Consider the following 16,808-nt stretch of genomic DNA (forward strand, 5'->3'; position numbering starts at 1 on the left):
TCCGTAACATACAACACTTTGTCAACATTCCAATGGGTCTTAGATTCTGAAAACACAAGAATTACAGGAACAAATATGCCTTTATTGGTCAAAGAATAAAGTGATTCATACATTCAACAGAACAAGAGTACTCTTTGGCTCCTTCCACAAAGAAATTGCATTAAATGGAGAATAAAACTCATTAAGACAGCAGTTTCTTAGAGATAAGCAGTTTATCAGTTCACCAGTTTATGCAATGCAGTACAGATAATGAATGCAAAGAGAGCTTGAAAGATTGATTTTGGGCTACTCAACCTTTTAGGAGAGGGCACGTCCTTGCTACCCCTTAGAAGCCCTTGCATATGATGATGCCTCCCCTGGAAAGTGTAGGCAAAACAAAGTTTGAGAAACAAGACGTCTAAGTCAATGAAATTTTCATAACATGTTATCAAGTTTACCAGTACAGCATCCTTGAGTGGCCCCCAGCATTCGAGTCTATTGTACTTCGGCGAGCTAGAATGAAAATATACCCTGACCAGGGCATCTAGCAGCTCAGGATTCTCCCCAAACAATATTGAATCTCCATACAGGACAGATTCAAGCACCTTGTTTAACAAAAAGAGAGGCATTTAGTCTTATCATAGCATTTCCATAGTTGTAGGTTGAATCTGAGAGTTCCTGTAACCGCCCAAGCTCAAGTCCACCGCTAACAGATATTGTCTGCTTTTTCCGGTGATACGGTTTTAAAACGTGTCTACTAGAGAAAGGTTTCCACACTCTTATAAAGAATGATTCGTTCTCCTCTCCAACCGATGTGGGATCTCACAATAAAAATATGCACCAGCCGGGAATTGTACCCGAGTCTATACCGTGGCAAGATACTATTCTACCACTAGACTACCATGGCAGGGAATCAAACCCGGGCTGTTACAGTTCCCCATGTCAAACTTTGAGATATAGTAATAGAAATAAACTTACAAGAGGCAATTCTTTGGAGAAAATGTGGTATCTAAACTCTGCAGCAAGGTCGAGCAAAGAATTAGGACCGCTGACATAGCAATGAACATGAAGACACATTTCATCCTTTACTTTCTTCCACTCAGCAACCACATCATCCTTGTTGTACCATCCTCTCAACTATGAACATTCACAGACCCAAAAATGAGAAGAAAAGAACAATGTATAGTTCCATTCAGATAGTGAAGTAGCCATAGATTTGTACCTGATCAAGGTTGATAACATCAGAGATGGTTAAGGTGAGGTTAGCAGTGAAGTCACAGTGTGATAGTATGTATGTTCTTGGGATGATCCCTGCACACTTCTTCACCTCTCTACTGAATTCAACTTTTAGCTTTGAAGCTTCAAATCTTGCTGGAGGAACCAATATCCTAACAGCCTACCAATCATCAATGCATCATAAGAACCAGCAAGAACCCTTTTGAATTTTGGCTGCTTTGATTGAATAATTGTTCAAACTGTTCAAGAAATTTCATTTGAAGGAACCGACTAAGCAAATTACATGATGGGTTCTGTAAACATCATCCAGTATTTACTCTTCACAATAGTAACTCAACTGCTGAACTTCTTAGCAATATCTACCGACATTGCACAATCAAAATCCAGCAACCCATTTCATGCGCATCATCGAGAATTTTAGCCTTTGTGGTGTTGAGGATGGTTGGGAGAGGAGTTCCATATCGACTAATTAAGGGATTGATCAAGGGTTTACAAGTTAGGAATACATCTCTAATGGTATGAGGCTTTTTACGAAAATTAAAAGCAAAACCATGAGAGCTTATGCTCAAAGTGGACAATATCATACCACTGTGGAGGGTCGTGATTCCTAAAATGGTATCAGAGTCATGCCCTTAACTTAACCATGTCAATAGAATCCTCAAACGTCGAACAAAGAAGTTGTGAGCCTTGAAAGTGTAGTCAAAAGTGACTCAAGTGTCAAACAAATGGTGTACTTTGTTCGAGAGATCCAAAGAAGAAGTCGAGCCTCGATTAAGGAAAGGTTGTTCGAAGGCTCCATAGACCTGGCTCTATGTACTTTGTTCGAGGATTCCAGAGAATGAGTCAAGCCTCTATTAAAGAGAGGCTGTTCCAGGAGAGGATGGTTGGGAAAGGAGTCTTAAATTGGCTAACTAAAGGGAGGAATAGTATCTCCATTGATCTAAAGCCTTTTGGGGAAACCAAGCAAAGCCACGAGAGCTTATGCTTAAAGTGAACAATATCATACCATTGTGGAGGGTAGAGGGTCGTGATTTCTTACGATACATTCTCGATAAAACCCAAAACTCAACAACAGAATCCTTTTAACTCTCAGGCTTCAAGTCGATCAAGAAGGAAACCACAACATTGAAGAACAAAATGCAGATCAAAATCAGACAAGGAAAATCTCTAAGCACGAGATCAAACAGAACCGAATAGATTCATTCACCCACAAAAAGACCCTTCAAATCAACCAAGCTTGAATCAAACCTAGATGACCTAGAAACAAATGGAAAGAACAGAGAGGGAAAGAGAATGGTACCTCAGAGACGAGAGTATTGTAAGAAGCCTGAGTGCTACGAAAAGAAGAACACAGAACAACAGGCTTCTTCCTCACAACAAATTCGAACTTGGGCTTGGCTGGCGATGGAAGAACAGAGTAAGAAGCACACTGAAAAGCCATGGAAGACGACGCATAACAACTTACGGCTCTTCTTCTTCACCTTCATCTTTCACAATCAGATTCAGAATCAGAACCAGAGGCAGCCATTGTCGTCTGGTTTGCAGTCGCTCATGTGGACAATGATTCAAAGACCTTCGCGTTGGCCCAAAATCTAAGTCCGCCCATCTCCCTCCACACACATTCATCTTCCTTTCCATGATTTTAATTATAAAAAATAAGGTGAGGCTAAGTTTTTTCTGATTGGTTAAGGATTCTCAATTTTGTGACACGTCATCATCTCGGTCCATTCTTTGATAACTTCTGGATAATGTGCTCACGTGGCTAAATCTAGCGCTTACACGTATTAATTGTTATTTTAATATTATCCAAATTTTAGGATGAATTTGGTAAAATGAAAAATTTAGAGTAAAAATTGAACTTAATAAAAAAATTAGAAAAATAAATATAAAAAATTTATAAGGAATGAAAATGTATGGGACGTTTGAGCTATGGCCTTATTCCCGTTTCGATCCTCGAGATTTTTTTTTGTGGGGAATTCCTAAAAGAATAAATAGAAAATTTAGTGGGAACGAGAAATAAAATATGTGGCAGAAACGAAGACATTTGATTAAGGGCACTAGCTACCCTTTCTTTGTTTGGATTTGTGACAGGAGGCCGGAAACTTCGTCTATACCACAGCTTAAGACGAGACCTGGGAGGCAGCGAGTGTAGTTTACAAAGCGAGAGTCATAGTTCCAATAGCGAAGGAATTAGAATGACAGCCGCAAAGGATACGGAGCGTTTAGGCTAATGGTACTACTAATCAACTACACTCACGAACGATTTATGCGCTGACTAAACTAGGGAAACTTTCTTCATCCTTGCTTGTGGACATTTCTACTTGTCATTTTATCCATATCCAAAACTTTACGAGATTATCGAGTATAAGTATCTCTCGTTTATGTCCCCCTTTCCAAAAGAGGGTAAAAATGTCGCGTTCTTTTTGAACTCTTAGTAATACCCGAAGAAAATAAGTAGATGGTTTAAATCTTCACACACCAACTTGTTGTACTAAAACAAGATAATCAATAACGATCTTGCACATTCGCACGAGAATACGTGAATCGTGTTCGTAGCTTTAAGAATCTTCCTTTCACTTATCTTCCCACACAAGATTAAGATACCTAAAACAAATCTTAGATGCTTCTATTTGATACGTTAAGATTTACACTTGAAATAATTTGAACATTAAGAAGTTCATAATGGTTTTAAAACGCGTATGTCAGGAAGAGATTTCCAACATATCTTAGTGAATAAAATGTAAGAAACGTCAAAAACCTATAATATAAATGAATATGGGAGAGATGATGGATTTTGTGTCGGCCAAAAGCATGGGATGATTTGGAGGGATTAAGGTTTATGTAAGTTGCTAGAGGCCCCTCCTAATTATATGACGAATCGATCAACTTTTAAAAGGCATGGATTCTTGCATTTCTTCTTTCTTTAAAGGGTTTGCCCGACATTTTCTTAGTAATGATTAGACCAATGATGTAACGCCTAGGTTGTCTCAACTCTTCTTTACACGTTCTTCTTATTAAGAGTGTTCGTGGGTTTGATCGAATTAGATTCAAACATTTTTTAGATCAAGTTGTAAATTTCTAACCCAACACAACCATACGTAATGAACAAAAGTAAACAATATCTCCTAGAAGTGAATTTTGGTTGTTACAAATGATATCAAAGTCAAACACCGGTGTACCAGCGAGGACGCTAGCTTCCAAGAGAGGTAGACTATGAGATCTCACATCGGTTGGAGAGGGAAACAGAGCATTTCTTATAAGGGCGTGAAAATCTCTTCTTAGTAGACGCGATATGTAATGGACAAAAGTCTGTTAGCAGTGAGCTTGGATTGTTATAAATGATTGTTTATTTCCATAACCCAACTCAAATCGTGCATATTAGGATAGACGGATCGAGTCTTTTGAACATCAAACGAAAAAAAGAGGCCCCCCCATTGAAACAACATTGTTACGAGGTTGGTGAGTGCATGTGGGGGTCGGAGCATCTGCCTTTGTTTATGTCTCTTATGATGTCACATAACAAATCATTAACAACTTAAAATGAGTAAATAAATATAAATGGTGAGAGAGTTGCTCACAATTCACTGAGCCTCACTTGGTTTTATGGCAATGGATTCAAGCAGCCCATTGTTGGTCCTCTCCTCTCAGTTCATATGGCCTAAAGAGGATTTAGTAGACGCATATGATGAGAAGCTCAGTGAGCCACACGTCGACCTTCACGGCTTCCTTAAGGGCGATCAAAAGGCCACCATCGAAGCTTCCCACCTCGTAAGGACAGCCTGCATGAAACATGGCTTCTTCCAAGTTATCAACCATGGCGTGGATCAAACCCTGTTAGCCACCGCCCTTGACAAAATGGGCCCTCTTTTTAACCTCCCTTTCCACCTTAAAACCACGGCCTCCGCCAAAATGTGGGGCTTTTCCACTGCCCATTCTAATCGCTTTTCCTCAAAGCTGCCTTGGAAGGAAACTTTCTCCTTTGGGTTTGACCATTGCAAAACCTCCAATAATGAACCCCTTGTGGTGGATTTCTTCTCTTCCATCCTAGGCCACGAATTTCAAGAAATAGGGTAAGATCGATCAATTTTAATAATGGGTTTTCTATAAAAATGTGCGTTGTTGTTGTGCGATCCTAACCGTTGTTTGAATAGGGCTTTATATGAGAAGTATTGCGAGGCCATGAGGGACTTGGGGCTTGCATTAACGGAGCTTTTGGGCATAAGTTTGGGCGTGGAGAGGTCACATTTTCGCAAGTTTTTTGAGGATGGAAGCTCCATAATGCGATTGAATAGCTACCCAATATGCGAACAAGGCAGCGTGGCCCTTGGCACAGGGCCTCATTGTGATCCAACAGGCTTGACCATCCTCCACCAGGACCAGGTCGGTGGCCTTGAAGTCTTCGCCGACAACAAATGGCACACCGTTCCCCCATCTCAAAATGCACTCGTTATTAACGTTGGTGACATCTTCATGGTTAGTTCCCCAAACTAAATACAAAATCAAACCATTTTCCTTTTCTCTCTCCTTTACATCATTCTAGTCAAATACAATCAAATAGAGGGAAGTTAATGATTAATTATCCAAAACAAACCTATAATTTTTTTACTCCAAACCTCCACCTTTACTCTATAAAATGATTATCAATCTCGGTTACCCGAACTCTTACTTTGATAACCATTTTCTGTAATTACCTACTCGAAGCACATAACCTTTATCTTGATAACCATTTTCTGCAATGACGAGTAGAATAACTATTAGTGGCTGGTTACTCGATACCACTTGTCACAATCGCACTTTTAATGGCAGCGGACTTGCGATTGTGCGGCACTCACTTTCCAACGACAAGTGAGCTAAGCCAATTCGTTCTTGCGTCGCCTACGGCCAAGCGACGTATGCTCGAGCCTTTAACCTCGATTTTAAAAGAAGGTTTTAGAAAACGAGGGCAGAGAGAGATTTTTGAAGGAGACGTTATATAAATAAGCAAAAGACGAATAACGACTTACCATATATAACCTTGGGTAGGGAGAAGTTGACACCATGTGTAATCCTGTATGAAAATCAACATCCCTTTTTATTTCTTAAAATAATTATCAAGGTTACTTGAAACACACCACATGTAACCCTTATCTTGATAACCATTTTCTGCAATCACAGTAAATATTAGTGTCGGATTATACACACAATATATAACCTTTACCACATGAAAATCAATATCCCTCTTTTTTGCTTAAAGTGATTATTAATGATTGGTTACTCGAAACACACTTCGTGTAACTCTTATTTTGATAATCATTTTCTGCAATCAGCACGTAGAGTGACTATTAATAACGGGTTACCTGAAACATACCGCTCATAACTCATATTCAAATTATCACTTAACCTAATTTAGGTAGAACATTTTTGTGAAGGCACTTTGTAATGGGGAATACAAAAGCTGCGTGCACCGGGCGTTGGTGAACAAACACAAGGAGAGGAGGTCGTTGGCATTTTTCCTTTGTCCGAGGAAAGACAAGGTGGTGAGGCCGCCGGAGACACTTGTTGTCGGCGGTGGGTCGAGAAAGTATCCGGATTTTGCCTGGTCGGAGCTGCTTGAATTCACTCAGAAATATTACAGAGCCGATGCTGTAACTCTTCAGAACTTTACCAAATGGGTCGTGTCGGCGAGGCCATGTGATGTTTAGAAGCTGTGCCCCTATGGCTTCTCTGTTCGTCGGCTAATGGAAGCTTTCATCACCTGTTTTGTTTGGTTAAGTTTGAAGCTTTATGTTTTGTACTAAGATTAAGAGAGACCAATAATTGCTGAGTGAAATAGTGGATCAATATATATCTATTGCGGTTCGAGTTGTCGGTGCCCACATTAATTAATTAAGATCGTATCTTTACGCGACTTTTTGGAAAAACCAAAAGCAAAACTACGAGAGCTTATGTTCAAAGTTCGATAGTATAGTTACAGTGAAATTTGTGATAGAGATTGTCGAGAAAGGTGTCACTAAACCCTTGTTGACCTAAATTGAAGTGGCATTGGTAGATACCATGTAACAGTCTAAGACCACTGCTAGCAGATATTTTCTGTTTTGGTTCGTTACGTATTGCCGTCAGTCTCACAGTTTTAAAATGCATCTACTAAGGAGAGGTCTCCACACCCTTATAAAAAATGTTGTGTTACCCTCTTTAACCAATGTAAGATCTCCATCTCGCCTACCCTCTTCTGACACCACAAGTTTAGTGTGTCGTAGGAACCCTTTGTCGATGCCAGATGCCAAATAGATGGCTCGAGTTGAGATTAATGACGAAAATTATGGGAGATTATACAAGTGAGATCCAACAATGAACAACTGCCCAAAAGAAAAACTGACGGAAAGTCCGTGGACCTTTAGTAACGTACCCTACCCCTAAACCAACAACCTTTGCATCAAGTAAAACCGCTCTTGTCCCTTTCTTTTTTTCATACCGTTTATATCTTTCTTAGCTTCATTTCAATAGAGTCTAAGGCAAAACAAAAGTGATTTGTATACATATTTCTTTATCTACTTAGACAAAAAGGAACGAACTTTATCACATCTCCAAGTTTATGAATTGGATTCAGTTAGCTACGTATGCTACAATGTTGCTCTATCGTGCAACCTCTAATGGCCCCTAATGGCTTTTTTATGGACGCCCCGATGTGTTCTTGTCCAACACACCCACATTAACGTTGTACTCCATGTCCCCCTTCTCCTTGGGGGGCCTTCCCCCGGTTTGTGTGCCACTAATCGACGAGTTTGAAACCCTATTGTCTTATTGGCCGATCTTGACTCTCGTAGACATTATAGTTTAGGACGAGGATAAATCATTGAAGATGTGAGGTGGAAGATACCTAGAAGCCAACAGCTTTTCAAAAAGGTGTGGCATTGGTTACATGCATCTTATTTCTTCAATAATTTAAATTATATTGGACCCCTACCCTATATTTCTATGCCCTTCATCTTCTGCCCCCTTCATTATGAGAGATTATTCTAGGACATGAACTAATTTTGGTACAAAGAATCTTTTAACACTTCTTTTACTTCTTAGGACATGTCTTAAATGAGTGTACCATGAATTTCGTGGACCTTGTGGACTACCTCGCCTCAAATGCCCGTCCTTAGTCGAGTTTTGTTTCTCGGCTGGACCGAGTTATGTGTTAAGACGTTGATTCTAATACGAGCGAGGAATCGCTGATTCCAACATCCATTAGTCTAACCCTCGTTTCCAAGCATTTATTAGGGTTTTTGGGTATGCCACGTCGCATTTCTGATTATTCAGATACTTACGCGGGATGGAATGTCCTTAGCATTTTGCAAGGCATTGGATTCTCGCCAATATTTGTGTCATTTAAGTTGATATTCTCGCTTCCGTATAGTTTCGTTAGATTGCTTAGCTCCTTTCATTTTGATAGTGAATCATTTTTATAATATAATAATAAATAGAGTCGAGAATAATAATAGAACTGGAGGTGAGAAGTGGCTCGATTTCGCTATTTGGAGATGAAGAATTTGACATCTAATTATTCAAACCAATAGGTCATTGAAAATGAAACAAGTTGAAATATAATAAAACAATTGGGCACCTACGCTTACCTTCTTTTTAAGTTCTTCGGAATTCAAATCTTAAATTTTATTATTATGTGAATTCTTCGAGTTTCGGATCAACTTCTCTCAATTATGTCCCGTAATAAAATAGGACAACTTGTTCTCACCAATACTCTACTTTTTGTTCGATTCAAACGAAATCTTTCTTTTATAAGTTGACTTTGTGCATCTCGATGTTTGTTGACTGGAAAAAGTCCATCAATCAAAATGATCAATTCTTTTGGTTTCTCGTTGCTCTCCACTTCGAAACTAATCCACAACACAACGTCAATTCTCTTCGCACACATCTTTATTAAAATTTAGTCTCAATTTTATTTTTACTTCTTTGAAATTTTACATTTCTGACTCAACTTGAATATAGTTTAATTGACTAAAATTATATCAAATGGGTAGATAGAAGTTAGAATTTGTCCATCCCACCCCCACAAGTTGATTTAAAAAGAAGAGATTTTCCCTCAAACACAGTCTTCTAATAGAGATTTTTACACCCATATAACGAATATTTCGTTTTTCTCTCCAACCTGACGTGGGATCTCATAATCCATCCCTTCTAGGGGCCAACGTCTTCGATGGCACACCACCCACTAATTGGCTCGGTTACCATTGGTAACAGCCCAAGCCCACAATTGTGAAATTCGTTGGTGTTTGGAGAAAGGGTGGAAACTTTTTCTTAGTAGACGGGTTTTAAAATTGAAAGCCTAGAAACAACAAAAGCCTAAAATAATATCGACTAGCTGTGAACTTTGACGGGCAGAGACACTTCAAAGGTTTCCCATGATTGAGAAGACTTCATATTTAAACTCTAATTAATTAATAATAGGTTGATAATTAATTATACAAATGGGAGTTTAAAATTTAAACAATGATCTCATGAAATTTGTCCAATTCTCTTGAAGATTGACTTTTTCTTTATATTAATTACATAATTAGATTAATTAAAAGCATCGCCTTTTTCCCAATTCCTTAAATATGATTCCAATTCAATTCCTCCGCCATTGAAATCATCCTCTCAAATTAAGCATGGGGCATTGGACACAGCCGCTTATAGCACTCATACTAATGAAGATAGCCATAACAACCGCGGCGGCCGTCGTAGCTTCTCAAGCCTTGCCGGACTGCGACGAGTGGTGTGGCGACATGCAAATCCCATACCCATTCGGCGTGAGAAAAGGGTGTTATTTGAATGAAACATTCTTAGTTACATGCAACAAAACAACCAACCCTCCAAAGGCGTTTCTAAAAGACACCAACATTAGCGTTACTAATATCTCAATCAGCGGTGAGCTACACATGATGCAGCCCATCGTGCGGGATTGCTACAAGCATGTCGATGGTCCATTGCTCCCCAACGAAGCCAATCTTACGGTGCCGGCCGCGTTCCCAATCGCTTATGAGAGAAACAAGTTCATCGCCATCGGCTGCAATACGTTCGGTTTAATCGGCGGGGTGGTAGACGGGAGTGCGTATGTAAGTGGGTGCGTTTCGATGTGTACAAACGACAGTAAGAAAGCTGACGGGGCATGCGTTGGCAATGGGTGCTGTCAGTTGGAGATTCCACGTGGGTTGAGTGATTTGATTTTGAGTGTGGGTAGCCTCTTGAATCACACGGATGCGATGGATTTCAATCCTTGTGGGTATGCTTTTGTGGTGGGAGATGAGGGGTTTCAGTTTTCTACCAACTATATTACCAGCTTTGATGATGTGGAAGTTGAGGTTGTTAGTGGTTGGGCTATTGGAAACGACACAAATTTTGTGTGTGGACTAAACAGTGTAAGGAATAGTAGCTTCTCGGATGATGGATCGGAATTTCGTTGCGAGTGCTTCGATGGGTTCGAGGGGAATCCATATCTACCTCGAGGTTGTCAAGGTAAGAGTAGAAATGTGCTCGGGATTGGTAACAGAGAAGCTCTTAGCATCTCTCTGTCACTGTCTCCTATTTTAATTCTCTATCTTTGTGAGTATTATGATTGGGTGATTAGTTCTCGAAGAGGAGAGAATACATACATATATCACTACTCTATGCATTTTCTGTATTTTTCTTTACTCCAAGACAAAGGATCGAGTGTGTGTTGTTATGCGATCCTAAAATTATTGTTTCTCGAGACAGGGGGAAAAAAATTTAATGTAAATTATGATGCTAATGAATTTGGGAACTTTTGTAGACATAGATGAATGCAAGGACGAGAGGCTGAATAATTGCAAGTACAAAAACAAGTGTATTAACACAATAGGAAACTATACCTGCGATTGTCCTAAGAACTTCAAGGGAGATGGAAGACATGGGGGAGAAGGTTGCATCCGAGACGTCAAGGCTTTCACTCCGATCATAATCGGTACGTTTTCAAACCTTTCATTGAATACAAACAATAATATGAAGGTCATCCTACTTAGTTCATCGTCCAACGAAACCTCAAGCAACACAAAGACAAAGTAGTAGTTTATACATGAGTGTTTTGTAAATCTCTTCTCGATTGGTCTTAATAAAGTGTGTTAGTGTTTCCCACCAGGAGTTGTGATTAATAACCGAGGAAAGCACTGACTAGCTTCTTAAACTTTGAGATTAATAACCGCCGGCAATCTTTTCAATGAAAGTCCAAAACTTAGTCCACAATTTTACAACTCCTACCAATTCTACCGTAATTGTTCTACAAGTTATTAACTTATTCTACTCAATCGAGTTTATTAGCTGACAATGAACGAGGTGACATAAAAATGTAGGAATTGGAGTCGGATTCACCGTTCTAGTGATGGGCATCACATGGGTTGTGTTGGGTTACAAAAAGTGGAAGTTCATCAAACGAAAGGAGAAATTTTTCAAAGAAAATGGCGGCTTTATACTTCAACGCCAACTTTCCCAATGGCAATCCGCCAATGAAATGGTCAGAATCTTCACCCAGGAAGAGCTGGAGAAGGCCACCAACAACTACAACGACACCACTATTGTCGGCAAAGGTGGTTATGGTACCGTTTACAAAGGCATCTTACACGACGGCTTGGCAGTGGCTATCAAGAAATCAAAGCTAGTGGACCAATCCCAAACCGACCAATTCATCAACGAACTCATCGTGCTCTCCCAAATCAACCATCGCAACGTGGTTAGGCTCTTGGGGTGCTGTTTAGAGACACAAGTTCCCTTGTTGGTCTACGAGTTTGTAACCAATGGCACGCTGTTCGACCGCATCCATGACAAAGCCAACCATGTGTCCCTCTCTTGGGAAACTCGCTTGAAAATAGCTTCGGAAACTGCCGGGGTCCTTTCGTATTTGCATTCTTCTACTTCTACTCCCATTATCCATAGAGATATCAAGACAACCAACATACTTTTAGACGATAATTACACTGCAAAGGTCTCGGATTTCGGCGCGTCCAAGTTGGTTCCGATGGATCAAACTCAGCTATCCACGATGGTGCAAGGGACGCTTGGGTATTTGGATCCTGAATACTTGTTGACAAGTGAGTTGACGGAGAAGAGCGATGTTTATAGCTTTGGAATTGTGGTTCTCGAGCTTATAACGGGGAAGAAAGCGGTGAGCTTCGATGGGCCGGAAGCTGAGAGGAATCTAGCCATGTATGTCCTTTGTGCAATGAAAGAGGATCGGTTGGAAGAAATTGTGGAGAGGAGAATGGTGAGGGAGGCCAATTTTGAGCAGATAAGAGAAGCCACTAAGCTAGCAACAAAGTGTGTGAGGATCAAAGGGGAGGAGCGGCCATGCATGAAGGAGGTAGCCATGGAGTTGGAGGGTCTGCGACTAATGCAAGGTGAGCATTCATGGGTGAATATGAATTTATCCAATGCTGATGAGATGATATGTTTGCTGGATCATGTAGCTTCAGATCCTAGCCATTTTGTTGAGAGTACGAGTTTGAATAATTCCGTGGGCGATAGCTTAAAAGCTCGAATTTTGTCGCATATCCACCACGGGAGATGAAATTTATTCTCTGTTACCTAAATGTCACGACCAAAATGTTTTGATACCCAATTGTTGTGGTGGAAGTGGAAGCAAGATCGATCATACTCACACACCTACAAACAGAAATTAAACAAAGAGACAAAGATTTACGTGGTTCGGAGAGAAGAAATTCCTCTACATCTACTATGGGTGGGAGTCAATCACTCTAACCAAGGTGTTTACGAGTGTATCTCTTCCACTCTCAGGTTACAAAGTCTCTCTTACAAAGTTCATCACAATTGCCTCAAGGCAAATACAAAATGACAATGATTCCACGTCTCAAAACGATATTAGACAAGCATTAATACATGCATAGCAATACTATTTTTCATACATGAATCAAAGCAATATTAATGCTGGATTCATGTATCAAAATGAGAGTTATGAACCAAATAAATGAGAGTTATGAATCAAAATAAATCATAAGCATATAAGATACATGAACCTATTTTTCATGACAACTTACAACAGAAAATGAGAGATCAACCCGTGATCTATATATGTTACAACAGAAAATGAGAGATCAACCCGTGATCTATATATGTTCTTCTTCCACCGATCAAAAGAATGGGGAGAAGAAAGTTGAAATTTTCTACAAACCTAACATTTCCCATAAAATATTAGGAAGCTAAACAAATTATGATCTAGGTGATCATTCCACAACAACAGCAAAAAGACAAAATCAAATTCAGCAAACTCAAGCTATGAAAGCATTTGTATATGTATATAATTCCAATCTCTATAGAAATATAAAGCAATCCAACGAGATTAACGGATTATCAATATCCTCCATCGCCGCCGCCGAATCTAAATCTCCCTCATTCAACACCGCCTCCCTCGCCGCAGCTTCATCAATTTTTGAACTGATCCTATGAATGCAAGTAATTCTTTCCTTCTTCATCTCACAACCCCTCGCCGGCGATCGGCTTTTACGACCAATTGTCTTCACCGACGCTCCGGTGATAACACCGGTTGCCACCCGGCATTTCTCTCCGCTTAACCGTCTACTTGGCGACGGAGACAGAGGCCGTTGAACCTCCTTCCTGAAGCTCTTCTGGCGAACCGGCGATGGGGAAGCCTGTCGAACTCTCTTCTGGGGTGTCGATGTCGATGTCGATGTCGATCTCGATACCCTTTGGGGAGACGGGTGACGTATGCGCTGTCGAACCACAGGGGAAACCAGGTTGAACGGAGGCGAAAAGGTGGAAGCTTTAAGGGAATTGATCCGAACGACGTGAGGGTTTTGATTGTAAGGTGACCAGAAGTAGTCATGTGGGAGAATTGGGGAACGGGAAGAGGCGGTTGAGAAAGAGCTGTTGGTTGTCGTGGTAGTTGTAGAGGAAGAGAGACAAGTGGAGGAAGAGGAGGGAGAAGGGGAAGGAGGATAAGGAGAGATTTTGTTACTGAGAGAGAGAGAAGGGGCGGAGGCGGAGGCGGCGGTGACGGCGACAGCCAACGGCGGTGGTTGGGGAATTACAACCAGCTTGTCTTGAACAATATTGTTGAAATCAAAAAGAGGCGGCGGCGGCGGTTTGATGGCCTTGGGTTTGCATTTGCTAATGCAAGATCCCATTTTGAGATATGGGTTTGATTCAATTGGAACAGAATTGCAGAAGGGAGTTTGATTTTAGAAGGAAGGTTGAAGATATAAAGAGAAAGGTAATGGAAAAGTGGAAGCTTTAATTTGAATTTGATTGCCGCCGATGAAAACCGTTGCACAACGGTTATATAATGGCTCCTTCTACGACCAACAACTGCTTTTTTGTTTAAGGAAGGAAAAAAAAAAAGTGCCGTCTTTAATGAAATACTAAGAAACAACTTAATTTTAACTTTATGCTGTTTTTTTTTTAATTATTATTTTATTTAATTTGTAGGTCTGTCTGAAAAGGTATTGGTCGGCTGATTTGCTGTTTGAAATGAAAGTGGGCTTATAAAATGGGCCTGTGTTGAGGTTAGCTCCTCCGTTGGAGCCCAATTCATAATGATTTATGGCCCAATCTTCTGCCCCTAAAAGCTAACTAAAAAAAAATATTAATTTTTAATATTTGATTACATTATTAAATTAAAATTATTTTAATAATTTAATTTTTTTAAAATAAAACTAACTAAAAAATATTAATTTTTCTAAAGTTAATTAATCATAATTAACTACGAAATAAATATATTATTTTGCGGAAATTGAGGCATGTTATTAGAAAAATGTGAAAAAATATGCTAATAAAACGTATGAACATACATATATATAACTTTATACTAAAATAATGTTAATAACATAACAATTAAACAAATTTACTTAGAATTTTAAAATTAACTAATTTATATTTTTAATATAACTAAAATATATATAATATAATATGTATGGAAAATATATGTATATTGAAGTGGATGGATCATGTCTACACCCACTCAAATTTATGTCGTGGATATTTGTAGGGTCCACGCTGTAATGCCGTTGTTTGTGAAGATTAACGCGTGTGTCGTCATGTGGAATCTGGCACCGAATCTGGTAGGGTCCACGTGGGCCCGCCACGTGTGCAAATTTAGCTAAATCTTAAATTAAAAATAATTCCGATTAAGAAACTGGATCCCAACTTTATCTTAATTTGTAAATACTTTTAATTATCATGTAATAAAATAATTTCAATTTGACGTCATCAATGACTGCATCAGTGGGCCTCACTCTTAAACCATAATTCTTATAGTTGGTGAGGCCCCGTTTTATGGCCAAGTGAGACAGATGATCACCGTCACACCAACACGACTCTCTACAATAGTACATACAACTCTTCATAATAATATGATATTATCGATTTTGAGCATAAGCTTTCGTATCTTTGCTTTGGGCTTTCTCAAAATTAGCCGATGTGTAACTTTTATCGTCCAACAACGACATCCTCCAAGAAACTCGTAAGATACATGTTTTCCTTTTTACCTTTATTTGCTTTCTATTATTACTTTTTTGGGATTTTTTTTATTTTTATTTTCTCAATCACTCTCCTACTCATTTTCATCTCGCTTACCAATTTTGGAAGCTTCAATTTAGGTCCCGACAAAACGAGAGTCGATCGAGATCGGTTTTCTTAAAAATGATCTTGTTACGTGTTATAAACTTGATGATATATATATATATATATATATATATATATTATTAGGAAAAGAATTAATTAGTCGGTTGTTAAAGGGGGGACAGAAATGGCAGCGGGACAACTTTTGGAAGATTCCGTATTAAGTCATCAGATCCCCACAAAATCTATCCAAAAGAAATTATTAAAATAAAATAAAATTCATTTTTTAATCATTTTAATATGCATCACGATTTCAAAAAGGAAAATTTAAATAAACAATGAATAATAACTTTTTTTTCTTTCTCACTATATACTAAAACAGAGGAACACAAACAAAAACATGTCTTAAACGGCAATCGGACATCTGTCAGAACCTTAAAACGGCCATATGATCGTCCGAGCTGAACTTGGGTTTACGGTGGAGCTCCGGCAGACGGCTTCCGACGAAAGACGGATTTGATAAAGTTCTTCATGGCGTGGTACATCATTGTCTTCACTAACCTCCTCTTCTTGGGAATCACAGATTTCTTTTGAACCGTCCGGTTGGTCAATTCCGCCGCCGCCGGTGACTCTCCTATGGGTCTCACCAAGGCCGTGTCACAATTTAGTGCAACTTATTTTAGTTTGAATTAGTTATGGAATATATGATATTCGTAATCTTCCAGAATATATTAGTTAGGAAATATATCTTAGATATCGTAATTAGTTGAATTTGAATAGTAGTATATTTTATTTTATTATCAGGATTTAGTTAGTTTATATTTTCTTGGTAGATATTATTTAGTATCTTGTATCCTATTTAAAGGTCGTGAATATCAATCAAGATAGAACATTTTTCGATCCCAATTCTTTTCCTCATTCTTAAATCTGTATTCTTTCGTTGAGTAATAATATTTTCATATCTATGCACACTTTTGAGTGGTAGATATTGCGTCAGTTGGTATCAGAGCCAAGTTGGTACGGTTTAA

The 16,808-nt window shown here is 39.1% G+C and overlaps 4 protein-coding genes across 5 annotated transcripts; 2 read left to right on the forward strand and 2 right to left on the reverse strand.

Moving 5' to 3' along the window:
• Positions 1-64: 64 nt before the first annotated feature.
• On the reverse strand, positions 65-2,843 carry LOC111445411 (protein STAY-GREEN LIKE, chloroplastic-like). The gene is made up of 5 exons (XM_023083765.1): positions 2,516-2,843; positions 1,202-1,375; positions 958-1,116; positions 438-584; positions 65-356 (listed from the first exon to the last, which is right to left on the reverse strand). The coding sequence occupies exons 1-5, from the start codon at positions 2,654-2,656 to the stop codon at positions 216-218; spliced, it is 762 nt and encodes a 253-aa protein (XP_022939533.1). The 5' UTR covers positions 2,657-2,843; the 3' UTR covers positions 65-215.
• Positions 2,844-4,824: 1,981 nt separating this feature from the next.
• Positions 4,825-6,896, forward strand: LOC111445146 (gibberellin 20 oxidase 3-like). Its single transcript, XM_023083383.1, has 3 exons — positions 4,825-5,285; positions 5,367-5,688; positions 6,624-6,896. The coding sequence occupies exons 1-3, from the start codon at positions 4,825-4,827 to the stop codon at positions 6,894-6,896; spliced, it is 1,056 nt and encodes a 351-aa protein (XP_022939151.1).
• A 2,897-nt stretch (positions 6,897-9,793) lies between these two features.
• Positions 9,794-12,850, forward strand: LOC111445414 (wall-associated receptor kinase 2-like). Of its 2 annotated transcripts, none has more exons than XM_023083767.1 (3): positions 9,794-10,692; positions 10,988-11,158; positions 11,544-12,850. In XM_023083767.1, the coding sequence occupies exons 1-3, from the start codon at positions 9,846-9,848 to the stop codon at positions 12,752-12,754; spliced, it is 2,229 nt and encodes a 742-aa protein (XP_022939535.1). In that variant the 5' UTR covers positions 9,794-9,845; the 3' UTR covers positions 12,755-12,850. The 2 variants fall into 2 exon arrangements, with proteins under 2 accessions (XP_022939535.1, XP_022939536.1); XM_023083768.1 differs by having other exon boundaries at positions 11,778-12,850.
• A 664-nt stretch (positions 12,851-13,514) lies between these two features.
• On the reverse strand, positions 13,515-14,348 carry LOC111445147. Its single transcript, XM_023083384.1, has one exon. It carries the CDS (start codon positions 14,346-14,348, stop codon positions 13,515-13,517), a length of 834 nt encoding a protein of 277 aa, XP_022939152.1.
• Between the last annotated feature and the right edge of the window lie 2,460 nt (positions 14,349-16,808).

Source organism: Cucurbita moschata, unplaced genomic scaffold (genome assembly GCF_002738365.1).
Source record: "Cucurbita moschata cultivar Rifu unplaced genomic scaffold, Cmos_1.0 Cmo_Scf00007, whole genome shotgun sequence".
In the NCBI taxonomy this organism is placed as follows: domain Eukaryota; kingdom Viridiplantae; phylum Streptophyta; class Magnoliopsida; order Cucurbitales; family Cucurbitaceae; genus Cucurbita; species Cucurbita moschata.